This window comes from Telmatherina bonti (genome assembly GCF_933228915.1).
Source record: "Telmatherina bonti genome assembly, chromosome: 3".
Taxonomy (NCBI): domain Eukaryota; kingdom Metazoa; phylum Chordata; class Actinopteri; order Atheriniformes; family Telmatherinidae; genus Telmatherina; species Telmatherina bonti.
The window spans coordinates 43,112,375-43,132,393 of NC_136621.1; the positions used below are offsets into that span (position 1 = coordinate 43,112,375).

Sequence of the window (20,019 nt, forward strand, 5' to 3'; positions counted from 1 at the left end):
GCCTCTACCTGTCAATCACGCCTGTACCTGTCAATCACGCCTGTACCTGTCAATCACACCTGTACCTGTCAATCACACCTGTACCTGTCAATCACGCCTGTACCTGTCAATCACGCCTGTACCTGTCAATCACGCCTCTACCTGTCAATCACGCCTCTACCTGTCAATCACGCCTCTACCTGTCAATCACGCCTGTACCTGTCAATCACGCCTCTACCTGTCAATCACGCCTCTACCTGTCAATCACAACTGTACATGATTGGTTGGTCCTGTAAATGGTAAATGGACTTGTACACCTATAGCACATCCTATAGTCATGCAGACCACTCAAAGCGCTTTACACTACTTGTCACATTCACCCATTCACCCACACACACACACACACACACACACACACACACACACACACACACACACTCATACCCCGATAGGCACATCGGGGGGCAGCTTAGGGTCTTGCCCTAGGACACTTCGGCCAGTTAGGGGAAGCCTGGAATCAACTTTCCAGTTGAAGGACAACTGCTCTTCCTCCTGAGCTACAGCCGCCCCTGTGTGAGCTCAGTATTCTGGCTCATCAGAGGTCAGGACAGGACAGGAGGGATGTGGACTTTACCTGGAACCGCAGAATGATGGTCCAGATGAGGCCCAGGGTCAGTCGATGGTTCCCGTCAACAATGTCATGAGATCCCATGTTCTCCAGGTGAACCCGCTGCTCCTTCAGGAACTGCAGAGCCTTGTCCACGTTCTCCAGACAGTGGATCCGCATCCGGCCTTTGGTGGGCTTCGGCTGCCAAATCAGAACAAACCAGGACCAGAGTTAGACTGCAGATCCTCCTCTCGCTGCCACCAGAGGCTGCTGTAAACAAACTGTTGAAGTGAAACCAACACCCCATGGCCCATCTGTCCCCCTGCTCCAGTTCCAGGAAGGTCCTGAAGAGTTGCAGGAAGGTCCTGAAGAGTTCCAGGAAGGTCCTGAAGAGTTCCAGGAAGGTCCTGAAGAGTTCCAGGAAGGTCCTGAAGAGTTGCAGGAAAGTCCTGAAGAGTTGCAGGAAGGTCCTGAAGAGTTGCAGGAAGGTCCTGAAGAGTTCCAGGAAGGTCCTGAAGAGTTGCAGGAAGGTCCTGAAGAGTTCCAGGAAGGTCCTGAAGAGTTGCAGGAAGGTCCTGAAGAGTTGCAGGAAGGTCCTGAAGAGTTGCAGGAAGGTCCTGAAGAGTTGCAGGAAGGTCCTGAAGAGTTGCAGGAAGGTCCTGAAGAGTTGCAGGAAGGTCCTGAAGAGTTCCAGGAAGGTCCTGAAGAGTTGCAGGAAGGTCCTGAAGAGTTGCAGGAAGGTCCTGAAGAGTTCCAGGAAGGTCCTGAAGAGTTCCAGGAAGGTCCTGAAGAGTTGCAGGAAGGTCCTGAAGAGGTGCAGGAAGGTCCTGAAGAGTTCCAGGAAGGTCCTGAAGAGTTCCAGGAAGGTCCTGAAGAGTTCCAGGAAGGTCCTGAAGAGTTGCAGGAAGGTCCTGAAGAGTTCCAGGAAGGTCCTGAAGAGTTGCAGGAAGGTCCTGAAGAGTTGCAGGAAGGTCCTGAAGAGTTGCAGGAAGGTCCTGATTCATGAGATCCAGGAGAGGGACTAAGATCTGGATTTAAATCAGCACTGAGATCTGGACTCGGACTCGGGCTAAGATGGGGTTCAGGACAAGAACTGGGACCTTCACCTGTTCTGACGTCCTGTCGGGTTTATCAATGAGAATTCAGGAGACGTCCGTTTGGTTGCCATGGCAGCAGCCAGATCACAAATAATGAGAAATCAAAATGTTTCCAGGCCCTGAATGCAGCACAGGAAGTGAACATGAAATGTCCTCCGTCTTCAGAGAGGGCAGCTGGACCAGAGCCAGACATCTGACGTCTTATCTGGATGTCCAACAAATCCTCCAACATGAAAACAGGAAGTGGGACACACCTGGTTAAACTCTCACAGAGGAACTGTGTCAGCTGGACTCTGAGAACCCATCCTCTGTCTACATGTCCCTCAAGTTCTGATAAAACTCGTCACAGGAGTTCTAAACACTGTTTATGACCCGATTCGGCTCTGAGACTACATTACCCAGAATCCTCTCCTCCATACGGACAGCTGTTAGCTCGTTGCTGAGTCAACATCCAGTTCTGACATGTTGGTTTGTGTGTCTAGGTCCAACCCAGTCTAGGTTGTGGACCAGGCCTGAAAGGCTTCCATGGTCCAGATGAGAAAAGAAACGTGATCGTACGTACACAGTCCTCACAGCGTAGTGAATACAAGAAAATGTGTGTGTGTGTGTGTGTGTACCAGTTTCTCTCCAGAGAGGACTTCCAGCAGCTTGATCAGCATGCGTCCATCTCTCAGATCCATGTAGAGGTCTGTGATCCTGCAGGAGACTCTGGACAGGTGGGAGTTGACCCATTTTGTGAAGGTTTTCTTCTGAACCGCCTCACGCTCATCTGCACACACACACACACACACACACACATGCAGACAGAGACATTAGATCAGGTTAGTTCCGGTTTAGATGCTACTGTTATGAGGGTTACTGATGTGTGGAGTTTTAATTCCGAATAAAAGTTAATTCCGCTTGAAACTTACAAAAAATGGCCAAGTAAACACCTAATTCCTAATGCAAAGTCTATTCGGAACTAAATTTAATTCTGATGTAAGTGGCTGGTTTATTCGCATTTACTTCCGAACTATTTAATTACTCTGTCATGTAAACCTTCATTATCCTTTAAGATAATTCCGGTTGCTCTGTGCATGCTCATTACGTTGTTCTGTCCCGATGACGCGCATTGTTTTGCCTCCCGTTGTCAATTGTCTATTTGCCATCTGGGCAGGACCAAGATGGCAACCTGTGTGGATGCTCTTCTGTGAACTCGTAACTTTCTGATTAGTACCAAACATTTTAAATGACTTAAAGCTAGCTGTTTTCAGAAGTGAACCATTGCACTACTATTCTACGCACGGATAGGAAAGTACATTACCCAAAAAAGGACAGAACAAAGTTTGTTTATTGTTTTTTTTCCAACATTACATTGCTGGGAAAGTGAACTGTTCGCCTGTAAAACGGTTGAGCTAGCAGTAACGGGACAAAAAAAGCAATAATGGTCAAAAAAGCAGCAGGAAAAAAGGAGTGACTAATAATGGACTTGGAGCCCGATAAAGACTTTTCAAGCTTATGCAAACCTCTTCCCCAAACGCCTCTCAACAGCCCCAACCCTACACGGAGTGTAGGTCTGAATTAGGGAGTGAAGGGAGACATGAGACATTTGACTTATTGTTTTGTAAAGCAGAAGCAGAGCTTTAAATCTGATGCTCTGCAACTGGAAACCAGTGAAGTGTGACATGAAGTGTAGCAGCAGAGTGACATGAACCCGTTTGGGTTGGTTGTAGACCAGACGCGCTGCTGGTTCTGGATCATCTGCAGAGGTTTAACCAGCATGCAGGCAGACCTGCCAGTACGGAACTGCAGTAATCCATGTGTGAGATGACCAGAGCCTGAACCAGAAGCTGGGTCGTGTGTTCTGTCAGGTACGACTGATTCTCTTGATGTTGTAGAGAGCATATCAGCAGGTACGGGCAACCGAGGCAACATGGACCTTAAAGGTCAGCTGGTCATCCACCATGACACCCAGATTCCAGGCAGCACACGTAGGAACAAGTGTGACAGAGTGGAGCTTCACACGTATCTGTGGAGGTAAGGAAGGATCGGCTGGACAGACAATGAGCTGTCTTGGACAGATGGAGCTGAAGGTGGCGATCCTTCATCCATGCAGAGATATCAGCAAGACAAGCTGATATTCTCAGTGAAACGTTGTGTCGTCTGGTGGGAAGGAGAGGAAAAGCTGAGTGTCATCTGCATAGCAGTGGTAGGAGAAGCCATGAGAGCTTCTAACTGCACCGAGTGAGGAGGTGGATGGTGGAAAGAGAAGAGGACCGAGCACCGATCCCTGAGGCTCCCCTGTTTTCATGTGATCTGGACACTTCTCCTCACCAGGATACTCTGAAGGATCTTCCTGAGAGGTAGGACGTGGACCAGGAGAGGACAGATCCAGAGATGCTGAGCTCAGAGAGTGGAGAAGAGAATCTGATGGTTGGCAGAAGCAGCAGACAGGTCCAGCAGGACCAGGACTGACCGGTGGATCTGGTCCAGCAGGACCAGGACTGACAGGTGGATCTGGTCCAGCAGGACCAGGACTGACAGGTGGATCTGGTCCAGCAGGACCAGGACTGACCGGTGGATCTGGTCCAGCAGGACTGAGGACTGACCAGTAGATCTGGTCCAGCTGGAGGGAATCAGTAACAGACAGGAGACCAGTTCTAGTGGAGTGGTCCTGCCTGAAGCCAGACTGATGTGGATCCAAAAGGTTTTCATCATGGAGGAACTGGGAGACTTGGCTGAAGACTGCACGCTCTAGTAGTTTTGATCATAATGACACAATCCAGGCAAAAACTATGTGTACACAACTGTGTAAGAAACTGGATGCGTTTAAACTGAAATACAAAGGAGCACATGTGATTATTGGAGGAGATTATAATGATGCTTCAGATGATCTTATAGACAGAGCACCAATAAGAACAATCCAACAAATAAGATTTAAAAGCACAACATTTCTCTGTGAACAGCTTTCAGCTATAGATGTATGACGACTAACGCCAATAAATCTTTACAATCCAGAATTGACTTATGTGTCAATATCATCTTCATGTCTTCAGTTTGACTCAGAATCAGATCATAAATTAGTCACAATTTATTTAGTTGGCAATAAACAAAGAATTTTACGTGGTTTCTGGAAACTAAATAATGCTTTATTAAATGACAAAACTTTCTGTTAAACAGTGAAAATGACAGCAGAACAGATATTTGGAGATATTAAAATGAATTACACACAAATGGGATTTTTTTTAGTCAAAATAAGAGAAGTGGCAATCAGACAAAGTAAAAACATTAAAGGGTTCCTATGATGGTGTTTGGAGTTTTCTGAGCTTTCTACAGTGTTACAGTGTTGAATCCTCATCAGACATGTGAACAACACTGTTTTTTATCACCTAAACGCATGTGTGAGTTTGAGTTCCAGCACGCTCTCCGTTCGGTTTCCATGGCGACGAAAAACGCGTGGTTTTAGAGTTTTTTCTACGTGGAAATCCTTGTGACGTCCCGGGGGATAAGGTTGGGTGATTGGTTACCTTCTACTGGTTAACAAGGGCATGTACAAATACATCAGGCGGGTGGAAAACGTGGGATAAAGTTATTTCCAACGATGGCTGGTGAGTTTACCAAAGAGAGACATCCTGCTGCATTCGTTGCTGTGGGTTGCTGTTTTCCACTTCGTTTTCAGGCTCTGATTCAGGTTCCAACATGTAGGGCTGGATGCTATGTGTTGACATTGTAGTTTGTTTTCTTATTGAGTTCATATCAGCCTAATCCTTCTGTTTATGAGACGTTACAATGACGGTGAAAGCAGGTGCGGTGCGCGCTCCCGATGTAGTGCAGTGGCGGGAGGCGGGGCTTAATGCGGAAGAGTCTCAATCCACTCGTTTTGCCCGCAGGCTGATCTGACAGCCTACGGAGAGGGTCGGTCTGAAGTAAATAAAGCCATTTGTGACAATAACTCCATCAATCCCAGCCCTTCTGGGCTCAGAAATAAAAATAAATTAGCCTGAAATGCACAGAATAGTTCCAGTTTAAGAAAATTTAATAATAATAAAGAAATTAATACTATGAATGAACTAAACACATGAATGAAAAAAGATCATCTGTAGAGGATGAAGAAATGAAACTAAAAAGAATAAAGGAAGAAATAAACAGTATATATATATATATATATTCATATATATATATTCATATATATATATTCATATATATATATATATATATATACATAGACTAGTAGGTGGTCTACAGACTACATAGACTAGTAGGTGGTCTACAGACTACATAGACTAGTAGGAGGTCTACAGACTACATAGACTAGCAGGTGGTCTACAGACTACATAGACTAGCAGGTGGTCTACAGACTACATAGACTAGCAGGTGGTCTGCAGACTACATAGACTAGCAGGTGGTCTGCAGACTACATAGACTACCAGGAGGTCTACAGACTACATAGACTAGCAGGTGGTCTACAGACTACATAGACTAGTAGGTGGTCTACAGACTACATAGACTAGCAGGTGGTCTACAGACTACATAAACTAGCAAGTGGTCTACAGACTCCATAGACTAGCAGGTCTAAAGACTCCATAGACTAAATGGTGGTCTACAGACTACATAGACTAGTAGGTGGTCTACAGACTACATAGACTAGCAGGTGGTCTACAGACTACATAGACTAGCAGGTGGTCTACAGACTACATAGACTAGCAGGTGGTCTACAGACTACATAGACTAGCAGGTGGTCTACAGACTACATAGACTAGCAGGTGGTCTACAGACTACATAGACTAGCAGGAGGTCTACAGACTACATAGACTAGCAGGTGGTCTACAGACTACATAGACTAGCAGGTGGTCTACAGACTACATAGACTAGTAGGTGGTCTACAGACTACATAGACTAGCAGGTGGTCTACAGACTACATAGACTAGCAGGTGGTCTACAGACTACATAGACTAGTAGGTGGTCTACAGACTACATAGACTAGCAGGAGGTCTACAGACTACATAGACTAGCAGGTGGTCTACAGACTACATAGACTAGCAGGTGGTCTACAGACTACATAGACTAGCAGGTGGTCTACAGACTACATAGACTAGCAGGTGGTCTACAGACTACATAGACTAGCAGGTGGTCTACAGACTACATAGACTAGCAGGTGGTCTACAGACTACATAGACTAGTAGGAGGTCTACAGACTACATAGACTAGCAGGTGGTCTACAGACTACATAGACTAGCAGGAGGTCTACAGACTACATAGACTAGCAGGTGGTCTACAGACTACATAGACTAGCAGGTGGTCTACAGACTACATAGACTAGCAGGTGGTCTACAGACTACATAGACTAGCAGGTGGTCTACAGACTACATAGACTAGCAGGTGGTCTACAGACTACATAGACTAGTAGGAGGTCTACAGACTACATAGACTAGCAGGTGGTCTACAGACTACATAGACTAGCAGGTGGTCTACAGACTACATAGACTAGCAGGTGGTCTACAGACTACATAGACTAGCAGGTGGTCTACAGACTACATAGACTAGCAGGTGGTCTACAGACTACATAGACTAGCAGGTGGTCTACAGACTACATAGACTAGTAGGAGGTCTACAGACTACATAGACTAGCAGGTGGTCTACAGACTACATAGACTAGCAGGTGTTCTACAGACTACATAGACTAGCAGGTGGTCTACAGACTACATAGACTAGCAGGTGTTCTACAGACTACATAGACTAGCAGGTGGTCTACAGACTACATAGACTAGCAGGTGGTCTACAGACTACATAGACTACCAGGTGGTCTACAGACTACATAGACTAGCAGGTGGTCTACAGACTACATAGACTAGCAGGTGGTCTACAGACTACATAGACTAGCAGGTGGTCTACAGACTACATAGACTAGCAGGTGGTCTACAGACTACATAGACTAGCAGGTGGTCTACAGACTACATAGACTAGCAGGTGGTCTACAGACTACATAGACTAGCAGGTGGTCTACAGACTACATAGACTAGCAGGTGGTCTACAGACTACATAGACTAGCAGGTGGTCTACAGACTACATAGACTACCAGGTGGTCTACAGACTACATAGACTAGCAGGTGGTCTACAGACTACATAGACTACCAGGTGGTCTACAGACTACATAGACTACCAGGTGGTCTACAGACTACATAGACTAAATGGTGGTCTACAGACTACATAGACTACCAGGTGGTCTACAGACTACATAGACTACCAGGTGGTCTACAGACTACATAGACTACCAGGTGGTCTACAGACTACATAGACTAGCAGGTGGTCTACAGACTACATAGACTAGTAGGAGGTCTACAGACTACATAGACTAGCAGGTCTACAGACTACATAGACTAGCAGGTGGTCTACAGACTACATAGACTAGTAGGAGGTCTACAGACTACATAGACTAGCAGGTGGTCTACAGACTACATAGACTAGCAGGTGGTCTACAGACTACATAGACTAGCAGGTGGTCTACAGACTACATAGACTAGCAGGTGGTCTACAGACTACATAGACTAGCAGGTGGTCTACAGACTACATAGACTAGCAGGTGGTCTACAGACTACATAGACTAGCAGGTGGTCTACAGACTACATAGACTAGCAGGTGTGATCCTTGTTAGACACATCTACAGTCGTCTTCACATGTATTCATAACCTCCTATTAAAGAAGGAGAAAAACTGAAACTGACTAAAGTCATAATAAATAAAAGTTTGACATTATTTTCTCATTTTGGTTCAATAGAAAGATTTTTAAAAAGCAAACAAACATGATAAAATAATAAATGTTCCATCAGTCATAAACTAATATTCAGTAGAAGAATCCTGTGATGTTTCCAGTCCAGTCAGGTGTTTTCTGTTCCTCCCAGTCAGACTTCTGCACCTGTTGACAGGTATTTTGTCCCACTGTTCATCAGAAAAATGCTCTCATTTGTCCAGGACACATTTGTTTGTTTGTTTGTTTCTTTAACTCATTAAATGACGGTGACTGGATTATAATTTAACACATGTTTAATTACTGTTCCTTATTCCAGTCTCCAGTTATCTGAGTGACTGGAATAAATTCAGTCTTTTCGTTAATGAAAAGGAGACGAAGACATGTGAGGACGACTGGAATGAAATCCATTGTGGTTATTGGACACAATGTCCTCCCAGCTTGTCTGCCGGGACAAATATGTGTGTTTATACATAAAAATAAATAAATAAACGGTCTGGCTGGTGTGGTACCGACACCGGCGCTCTGCTGCTTCTTTTCTATCAGGAACGCAATGCATTCTGGGATAGGAGAGGGCGCTTAGAATGCATCTCTGGTCGCCTTCATTTTAAGCTGATCTGGAGCCAAACGAAGGGAGAACTGGGAGGACTGGGAGGACTGGGAGGACCGGGAGGACCGGGAGGACCGGGAGGACCGGGCGGACAGGGAGAACTGGGAGGACTGGGAGGACTGGGAGGACTGGGAGGACCGGGAGGACCGGGAGGACTGGGCGGACTGGGAGGACCGGGAGGACTGGGAGGACTGGGAGAACTGGGAGGACTGGGAGGACTGGGAGGACCGGGAGGACCGGGAGGACCGGGAGGACCGGGAGGACTGGGCGGACAGGGAGAACTGGGAGGACTGGGAGGACTGGGAGGACCGGGAGGACTGGGAGGACTGGGAGGACTGGGAGGACCGGGAGGACTGGGAGGACCGGGAGGACCGGGAGGAGTGGGAGGACTGGGAGGACCGGGAGGACTGGGAGGACTGGGAGGACCGGGAGGACTGGAAGGACAGGGAGGACTGGAAGGACTGGGAAAACTGGGAAAACTGGGAGAACTGGGAGGACTGGGCGGACTGGGAGGACTGGGAGGACTGGGCGGACTGGGAGGACTGGGAGGACCGGGCGGACCGGGCGGACCGGGAGGACTGGGAGGACTGGGAGGACAGGGAGGACTGGGAGGACTGGGAGGACCGGGCGGACCGGGCGGACCGGGAGGACTGGGAGGACTGGGAGGACTGGGAGGACTGGGAGGACCGGGCGGACTGGGAGGACCGGGAGGACTGGGAGGACTGGGAGGACTGGGAGGACCGGGCGGACCGGGCGGACTGGGAGGACTGGGAGGACTGGGCGGACTGGGAGGACTGGGAGGACCGGGAGGACTGGGAAAACTGGGAAAACTGGGAGAACTGGGAGGACTGGGCGGACCGGGAGGACTGGGAGGACCGGGCGGACCGGGCGGACTGGGAGGACTGGGAGGACTGGGAGGACCGGGCGGACCGGGCGGACCGGGCGGACTGGGAGGACCGGGAGGACTGGGCGGACTGGGAGGACTGGGCGGACCGGGAGGACTGGGAGGACTGGGCGGACTGGGAGGACTGGGAGGACCGGGCGGACCGGGCGGACCGGGAGGACTGGGAGGACTGGGAGGACTGGGAGGACCGGGCGGACCGGGCGGACCGGGAAGACTGGGAGGACTGGGAGGACTGGGAGGACCGGGCGGACTGGGAGGACCGGGAGGACTGGGAGGACCGGGAGGACTGGGAGGACCGGGCGGACCGGGCGGACTGGGAGGACTGGGAGGACTGGGCGGACTGGGAGGACTGGGAGGACCGGGAGGACTGGGAGGACTGGGAGGACCGGGAGGACTGGGAGGACTGGGAAAACTGGGAGAACTGGGAGGACTGGGCGGACTGGGAGGACCGGGAGGACTGGGAGGACCGGGCGGACCGGGCGGACTGGGAGGACTGGGAGGACTGGGAGGACTGGGAGGACTGGGCGGACTGGGCGGACCGGGAGGACTGGGAGGACCGGGCGGACCGGGCGGACTGGGAGGACTGGGCGGACTGGGAGGACTGGGCGGACTGGGAGAACTGGGAGGACCGGGAGAACTGGGAGCACTGGGAGGACTGGGCGGACTGGGCGGACCGGGAGAACTGGGCGGACTGGGAGGAGCCTTGGAACTGGGAGGACTGGGAGGACTGGGAGGACTGGGAGGACTGGGCGGACTGGGAGGACTGGGAGGACTGGGAGGAGCCTTGGAACTGGGAGGACAGGGCGGACTGGGAGGACTGGGAGAACTGGGAGGAGCCTTGGAACTGGGAGGACAGGGCGGACTGGGAGGACTGGGCGGACTGGGAGAACTGGGAGGAGCCTTGGAACTGGGAGGACAGGGCGGACTGGGAGGACTGGGAGAACTGGGAGGAGCCTTGGAACTGGGAGGACAGGGCGGACTGGGAGGACTGGGAGGACAGGGCGGACTGGGAGGACTGGGCGGACTGGGCGGACTGGGAGGAGCCTTGGAACTGGGAGGACTGGGAGGACTGGGCGGACTGGGAGGACAGGGAGGACTGGGAGGACAGGGAGGACAGGGAGGACTGGGAGGACAGGGAGGACTGGGAGGACTGGGAGGATTGGGAGGAGCCTTGGAACTGGGAGGACTGGGAGGACTGGGAGGACAGGGAGGACTGGGAGGACTGGGAGGACTGGGCGGACTGGGAGGACAGGGAGGACAGGGAGGACTGGGAGGACTGGGAGGATTGGGAGGAGCCTTGGAACTGGGAGGACTGGGAGGACTGGGAGGACAGGGAGGACTGGGAGGACTGGGAGGACTGGGCGGACTGGGAGGACAGGGAGGACAGGGAGGACTGGGAGGATTGGGAGGAGCCTTGGAACTGGGAGGACAGGGAGGACTGGGAGGACTGGGAGGACTGGGAGGACAGGGAGGACTGGGAGGACTGGGCGGACTGGGAGGACAGGGAGGACTGGGAGGACTGGGAGGAGCCTTGGAACTGGGAGGACAGGGAGGACTGGGAGGACTGGGAGGACTGGGAGGACAGGGAGGACTGGGCGGACCGGGAGGACCGGGAGGACTGGGAGGACTGGGAGGACCGGGAGGACTGGGAGGACCGGGAGGACTGGGAGGAGCCTTGGAACTGGGAGGACTGGGAGGACTGGGCGGACTGGGAGGACAGGGAGGACTGGGAGGACAGGGAGGACAGGGAGGACTGGGAGGACAGGGAGGACTGGGAGGACTGGGAGGATTGGGAGGAGCCTTGGAACTGGGAGGACTGGGAGGACTGGGAGGACAGGGAGGACTGGGAGGACTGGGAGGACTGGGCGGACTGGGAGGACAGGGAGGACTGGGAGGACTGGGAGGATTGGGAGGAGCCTTGGAACTGGGAGGACTGGGAGGACTGGGAGGACAGGGAGGACTGGGAGGACTGGGAGGACTGGGCGGACTGGGAGGACAGGGAGGACAGGGAGGACTGGGAGGATTGGGAGGAGCCTTGGAACTGGGAGGACAGGGAGGACTGGGAGGACTGGGAGGACTGGGAGGACAGGGAGGACTGGGAGGACTGGGCGGACTGGGAGGACAGGGAGGACTGGGAGGATTGGGAGGAGCCTTGGAACTGGGAGGACAGGGAGGACTGGGAGGACTGGGAGGACTGGGAGGACAGGGAGGACTGGGAGGACTGGGAGGACAGGGAGGACTGGGAGGACAGGGAGGACTGGGAGGACAGGGAGGACTGGGAGGACTGGGCGGACTGGGAGGACAGGGAGGACTGGGAGGACTGGGAGGACTGGGAGGAGCCTTGGAACTGGGACAGCACATGGCGCCACAATGACCAATGCAGCCGACGGATCTGGACTTGGAAGTGTGAAGAACCTGAACTGGGACACAGCCATTATGTAGCGCAACAGAGACGGAACGTAGCGTATATAAAGCGTAACGTTTCATGTTTGGGTCGTAAAGTATTGTGAACGAGACTTAATGTAGCTTGTACGGGACGTAACGTAACACAAACCGAACATGAGGTAGCATGAACAGCGCGTAACGTAGCTTGTATGAGAAAACGTAGTGTTTATGAGGCCAGCAAGTATGTACAAGTATAACGTAGTGTGACCCAGATGTTTATATATATATATATATATATCCTATACTGATACCAACTCATACCAATATATTTGGGGCAAGTTGTGGCAAACAAATAAAAGTGTCTGGAAAACTACACGACATGTGTAGTTTTCCACATATCTGGATATATTAGGCCGATAATAGCTCTAGCTGGGCGATAGGTGCATTCGGGGTCACCTGACCTTCTCCACCAACGGATCAATCAATCAGACTTATTAATCATCATCATCACTGCGAATTACGGATGATGAAGACGACGTCAACAGCTTCTGTCTTTACAGTTTTATGGTCTCAGCAGTAAACCAGCTAGTTAACCATTAACTAGCAGCAGGTCACAAGTCAGAAACAACCCTCTAGAGGATCTGGACCTTCCAGGTTTCATGGTTCACCCAGCAGCTGATCCAGAACCAGGTCAACCAACACCTTCCCTGAGGTCCAGAAGAACGAGGACGAGGTTCTAAAAGGCAGGTCAGGACCTTCTGGTGGGTGGAGCCTATTCAGTCTAACTCCGCCCATGTCCAGGTGAAGGTCTGCTCGTGTTCCCCAGCCATGAAGATCCACCCCTGCTGAGGCGCTGGGCCTTGCCGATCATCCAGCAGAACCACTGATCCTGGATGAAATCAGAGAACTCTGATCCGATCCAGACCTCAGCTGGGTTCTGTGTGGCGTTTCCATGGTAACTTGGTAAGGTTTGTAGTCCAAACACAACGTCGCCATGTCTGGTTGAGATCCAGAAAAACTTTCTGACACCAACGTTTCAAAGTAAAGCCAATTTAAAAGATCTGGATCCACTGGCTCTGGATCTGTGTAGTCCGGATTCCAGCAGGAATCAGGATTCTGCTTCCATCCCTAAAACTTACAAGTCTGAGGTTTAAACTGAACTCTGAATCCACTTGTGTCCCCGGACCCCCAGACCAGACCCGACCCGGACCCCCAGACCAGACCCGGACCCGGACCCCCAGACCAGACCCGGACCCGGACCCCCAGACCAGACCCGGACCCCCAGACCAGACCCGACCCGGACCCCCAGACCAGACCCGGACCCGGACCCCCAGACCAGACCCGGACCCGGACCCCCAGACCAGACCCGACCCGGACCCCCAGACCAGACCCGGACCCCCAGACCAGACCCGACCCTGACCCCCAGACCAGACCCGACCCGGACCCCCAGACCCGACCCGGACCCCCAGACCAGACCCGACCCGGACCCCCAGACCAGACCCGACCCGGACCCCCAGACCAGACCCGGACCCGGACCCCCAGACCAGACCCGACCCGGACCCCCAGACCAGACCCGGACCCGGACCCCCAGACCAGACCCGACCCGGACCCCCAGACCAGACCCGACCCGGACCCCCAGACCAGACCCGGACCCGGACCCCCAGACCAGACCCGGACCCCCAGACCAGACCCGACCCGGACCCCCAGACCAGACCCGGACCCGGACCCCCAGACCCGGACCCGGACCCCCAGACCAGACCCGACCCGGACCCCCAGACCAGACCCGACCCGGACCCCCAGACCAGACCCGACCCGGACCCCCAGACCAGACCCGGACCCGGACCCCCAGACCAGACCCGACCCGGACCCCCAGACCAGACCCGGACCCGGACCCCCAGACCAGACCCGACCCGGACCCCCAGACCAGACCCGGACCCCCAGACCAGACCCGACCCGGACCCCCAGACCAGACCCGGACCCCCAGACCAGACCCGACCCGGACCCCCAGACCAGACCCGGACCCCCAGACCAGACCCGACCCGGACCCCCAGACCAGACCCGACCCGGACCCCCAGACCAGACCCGGACCCGGACCCCCAGACCAGACCCGACCCGGACCCCCAGACTGCGGTCCAGGAAGAACCCACCCATCATTCTTTTTTCTTACCTTGCAGCTGTTTGAAGCGACCCTCCAGCTGGACGTAGCTGGCCTGCTGCGTGGGATCTGAAGGTTCCATCACGGTCTGATGAAGAAATCCTGATCAGGAAAAACCCACAAGACTTCCGGGACCATAACCCACTCAGAACCAGTTCAGCCCAAAACGGCAGAAATCTGCAGAAACTCCTCAGACTGAACAAACCAAGTTTTCCTCCTGAAAGAATAAAAGACCCAGGCCCCTCCCTCCGTCCGATGCAGACTTTTCAACCACAGAAGAAGAATAAAAGCCTGATTTGGGTCCGAAAACGTAGAAACGTCCTCGTGTTGCAGGAGGTGATCATAGTCCAGAGGTCGTAGCTCCAACCGTGTGTGTGTGTGTGTGTGTGTGTGTGTGTGTGTGTGTGTGTGTGTGAGAGAGAGAGACGGGCGACCAATCAGATCACTCTGCTGAAACAATCAGAGCAGCAGAAACAAAAAGAGAGGCGTGTTTCTGCAGGACCAAGACAGAGCCCCGCCCACTGCACGCATAGCCACGCCCAAATCACACAGACCCCGCCCACTGCAAACCAGCCCCGCCCTCCTGAAAACGCTGTAAATGATGAAAACTTGACCCCAGACTGAAGACGTCGCCTGACTTGTCATGTGATCGCTCACCTGAATAGAGGTGACACATTTACCAAAGAGTTCAGCCAGGAAAGGTGTTTGTTCTCTGAGGACCAGAACCGGAACCGGCTCCCGGTCGGGCTCCAGGAACTGGCTTCTAGTCCTGCTGGAGGACATCCCTCCCCCACCAGTCCAGGAATATGGACCTTCTTCCTGGTTCTGGTTCTGATGGAGGCTTTTCCTCCTGGCTTACTTACCTGCTTCTTGTTCTGGGTCTTTATGGATCAGAACCTCCTTGGTTCTGGTCATCCGGGTCAGAATGTGGTGCTGGAACCAGCACCACATTCTGACCCGGATGACCAGAACCAAGGAGGTTCTGATCCATAACAGAAACTTACGTTTTTTTCTCTCTCTCTACAGTGTAGAGTGTGTTGAAGTGTGTGTGTGTGTGTGTGTGTGTGTGTGTGTGTGTGTGTGTGTGTGTGTCAGCCAATGGTGTTGCAGTGTGAGCATGATGTCATCGGTATGCTTCCCTCCATTGTTTCCTCACATTCCGACTCAAGGACGGGAAGTAAGAAACAAACATCCTGCACAGCTGACAGAACAGAGTCCACACCCTGAACCTGACCCTGAACCAGAACCAGACTGGACCCCAGCCAGCGGCAGAACTAGATCCAGAGTCCCCATAATCCTGGTCCCTAGATCAGGTCCCCGCAAAGGTATAAAAACAGGTACAGCAGAGTATGTTCTGGTTTATGACAGACTTTAAACGGGACTCAGAACCAGCAGACCTGCAGAGACCCCATGATTAAGTCTTAAGAAACCACTTTGCTAGTCTCTTAAATCTCTGATCCCTTTTGGACCAGGACCAGAATACGAATCAGAATCAGGACCGTGACCAAAACAAAAACCAGATGAGTACAATCCGTCCTACTGTCCACCTGTCCATCTGTCCACCTGTCCATATGTCCACATGTCCATATGTCCACATGTCCACCTGTCCATATGTCCACATGTCCACATGTCCACCTGTCCACCTGTCCATATGTCTACATGTCCTACTGTCCACATGTCCTACTGTCCACCTGTCCATATGTCCACCTGTCCTACTGTCCATCTGTCCATCTGTCCATCTGTCCACATGTCCTACAGTCCACCTGTCCACATGTCCTACTGTCCACCTGTCCATCTGTCCTACTGTCCATCTGTCCATCTGTCCATCTGTCCACCTGTCCTACTGTCCACCTGTCCATATGTCCTACTGTCCATCTGTCTACCTGTCCATATGTCCTACTGTCCATCTGTCCACCTGTCCAACTGTCCACCTGTCCTACTGTCCATCTGTCCACCTGTCCTACTGTCCACCTGTCCTACTGTCCATCTGTCCACCTGTCCACCTGTCCATCTGTCCACATGTCCATCTGTCCACCTGTCCACATGTCCACCTGTCCATATGTCCACCTGTCCTACTGTCCACCTGTCCTACTGTCCACCTGTCCATATGTCCTACTGTCCACCTGTCCATATGTCCTACTGTCCACCTGTCCACCTGTCCACCTGTCCACCTGTCCATATGTCCTACTGTCCACCTGTCCATCTGTCCATCTGTCTACCTGTCCATATGTCCTACTGTCCACCTGTCCATCTGTCCACCTGTCCATATGTCCTACTGTCCATCTGTCCACCTGTCCATCTGTCCACCTGTCCATCTGTCCACCTGTCCATATGTCCTACTGTCCACATGTCCTACTGTCCATCTGTCCACCTGTCCTACTGTCCACCTGTCCTACTGTCCACCTGTCCATATGTCCTACTGTCCACCTGTCCATCTGTCCACCTGTCCTACTGTCCACCTGTCCATATGTCCTACTGTCCATCTGTCCACATGTCCACCTGTCCATATGTCCACCTGTCCATATGTCCTACTGTCCACCTGTCCATCTGTCCATCTGTCCTACTGTCCACCTGTCCATCTGTCCACCTGTCCATATGTCCTACTGTCCACCTGTCCATCTGTCCACCTGTCCTACTGTCCACCTGTCCATATGTCCTACTGTCCATCTGTCTACATGTCCATATGTCCTACTGTCCATCTGTCCACCTGTCCTACTGTCCATCTGTCCTACTGTCCATCTGTCCACCTGTCCTACTGTCCATATGTCCTACTGTCCATCTGTCCACCTGTCCACCTGTCCTACTGTCCACATGTCCTACTGTCCATCTGTCTACCTGTCCATATGTCCTACTGTCCATCTGTCCACCTGTCCTACTGTCCACCTGTCCATCTGTCCACCTGTCCACCTGTCCTACTGTCCATCTGTCCACCTGTCCATCTGTCCACCTGTCCACCTGTCCACCTGTCCTACTGTCCACCTGTCCTACTGTCCACCTGTCCATATGTCCTACTGTCCACCTGTCCATATGTCCTACTGTCCACCTGTCCATCTGTCCACCTGTCCACCTGTCCTACTGTCCACCTGTCCTACTGTCCACCTGTCCATCTGTCCACCTGTCCACCTGTCCTACTGTCCACCTGTCCATCTGTCCACCTGTCCATCTGTCCACCTGTCCATATGTCCTACTGTCCATATGTCCATATGTCCTACTGTCCATATGTCCTACTGTCCACATGTCCATCTGTCCATATGTCCTACTGTCCATCTGTCCACCTGTCCACCTGTCCATATGTCCTACTGTCCACCTGTCCACCTGTCCATCTGTCCACCTGTCCTACTGTCCACCTGTCCATATGTCCTACTGTCCATCTGTCCACATGTCCATCTGTCCACCTGTCCATATGTCCACCTGTCCATCTGTCCTACTGTCCACCTGTCCATCTGTCCATCTGTCCTACTGTCCACCTGTCCATATGTCCTACTGTCCACCTGTCCATCTGTCCACCTGTCCTACTGTCCACCTGTCCATATGTCCACCTGTCCATCTGTCTACCTGTCCATATGTCCTACTGTCCATCTGTCCACCTGTCCTACTGTCCACCTGTCCTACTGTCCATCTGTCCACCTGTCCTACTGTCCATATGTCCTACTGTCCATCTGTCCACCTGTCCATCTGTCCACCTGTCCACCTGTCCACCTGTCCTCTTCACCCCCTCGCGACCCTTTGGAGTATGTGGGGCAGAAAGGAATGAATAACCGGAGACGCTACAATGCAAAGTGAAGACAGATATTTTAGCGTAATGATTAGCCGTGTGGAGTCTTTGGAGGGGGCGGGGCTTCTACCTGCGAGCGCCTTAATGCGCGAGCGTTCGAAGAGGCGGGCCGAGCTGTTTTCGTTGTCCCAGTCGTCGTCCCAGCGGTTGTTGACCGTATCGCTGCTGCTGTACTGCTGCTGCAGCTCCATGTGGTCGAACTCCGCCGCCACCGTCGTCATCATCGTTGTCTCAAAGACCCGTCAACACAGGCGGCGAGGGTCCACCGACACCTGCAGAGAGACAGGAAGCGGATCAGTCACCAGGACCCAGAACTGGCCCTGAACCGGAGCCAGGACCCAGAACTGGCCCTGAATCGGAGCCAGGACCCAGAACTGGCCCTGAACCGGAGCCAGGACCCAGAACTGGCCCTGAACCGGAGCCAGGACCCAGAAATCAAAACTGGTCTTGAACCAGAGCCAGAACGTAGAACTGGTAGTCGGACTGGAACCAGAACCAGTCCTCTGTGTGACAGATAGACCACCATTCAACACTGCCACCTTCTGGACGACGACAGTAAAAACCTACAGAAGGCCAGATTCTCTGATTTCAGACGCTCCCTGAAGGCACCATTTAACATTCATATCAGTATTCCCAGAATTCCTTTCATACTTTGATGTGATGAACTTCTGACCATCTCCTGCTACGGACCTAAGTCTTGTTCCCTGTCCGGCACCAGAACTAGACCGGTCTGGTACCGGACCTTGATAATGAGGTCTTCATTAGGATTCAGTCAGGTGATCTGATGTTTGCATGTGGAGGGCTGTGATTGGCTCGTCAGGTCAGCTGACGCCTGCTAATGGAGACAGGAAGCGAGTCCGATCGATGGACCAGCGCAACCATTAGAGACCAGAACCAGGAACAGTTCCCGCGGGGCCCTGTAATGGATCAGACTTTCCTGAAACTGATCCCTGATGCCAGGCTTCTTCATCATCATCATCTTCACAGAGATAAAAACAAAGCTGTTGTGTGTTTTGGGGGGGGGGGGGGGGGGGGGGGGTTGCATTTCGTTTCAAAATCATGACATGCAGGACATCTGTCCACTCCACAGGAAGTCCCTACCACCCTGCCCTTCCCACAGGCTCACACACCTTCACACACCTGTGTGTGTATGTGAGCACAAATGTGGGACAAATGTTTCTAACCGTCCCACATCCTGACAGTTACAGCTGTCCTATACGGAGGTGTCCAACATGAGGTCCTTAACGGGTCCTCCGGGGGATCCAGCCTGTCCAAAATGTGGTCCTCATGAAAACATGGAATATTCTGAAAGTAACTGTCATCATGGAAAAACTGGAATTTTCACAGACAGACAGGCAGGAGGACAGAAGGACAGACAGACAGACAAGAGGACAGACAGACAGACAGGCAGGAGGACAGAAGGACAGACAGACAGACAGGAGGACAGAAGGACAGACAGGCAGGAGGACAGAAGGACAGACAGACAGACAGGAGGACAGACAGACAGACAGACAGAAGGACAGACAGGCAGGAGGACAGACAGGCAGGAGGACAGACAGACAGAAGGACAGACAGGCAGGAGGACAGACAGGCAGGAGGACAGACAGACAGAAGGACAGACAGGCAGGAGGACAGACAGACAGAAGGACAGACAGGCAGGAGGACAGACAGGCAGAAGGACAGACAGGCAGGAGGACAGACAGACAGAAGGACAGACAGGCAGGAGGACAGACAGACAGACAGGAGGACAGACAGGCAGGAGGACAGACAGACAGAAGGACAGA

At 52.6% G+C, this 20,019-nt stretch overlaps 1 protein-coding gene across 2 annotated transcripts in view; it reads right to left on the reverse strand.

Annotated features, from left to right (window-relative positions):
* Positions 1-20,019, reverse strand: part of LOC306774487 (spectrin beta chain, non-erythrocytic 1-like) — an 87,067-nt gene that overhangs the window by 60,307 nt on the left and 6,741 nt on the right. Inside the window, exons 2-4 of one of the 2 annotated variants that reach the window (XM_079264532.1) lie at positions 18,306-18,507; positions 2,301-2,452; positions 614-787 (exon numbers count right to left, since the gene is read on the reverse strand). In XM_079264532.1, coding sequence (XP_079120658.1) covers positions 614-787; positions 2,301-2,452; positions 18,306-18,459 — 480 coding nt within the window. In that variant the 5' untranslated portion in view covers positions 18,460-18,507. Of the gene's footprint in view, positions 1-613; positions 788-2,300; positions 2,453-14,472; positions 14,840-18,305; positions 18,508-20,019 lie in introns of those variants that run through there. The other variant, XM_079264533.1, reaches the window with a different exon arrangement.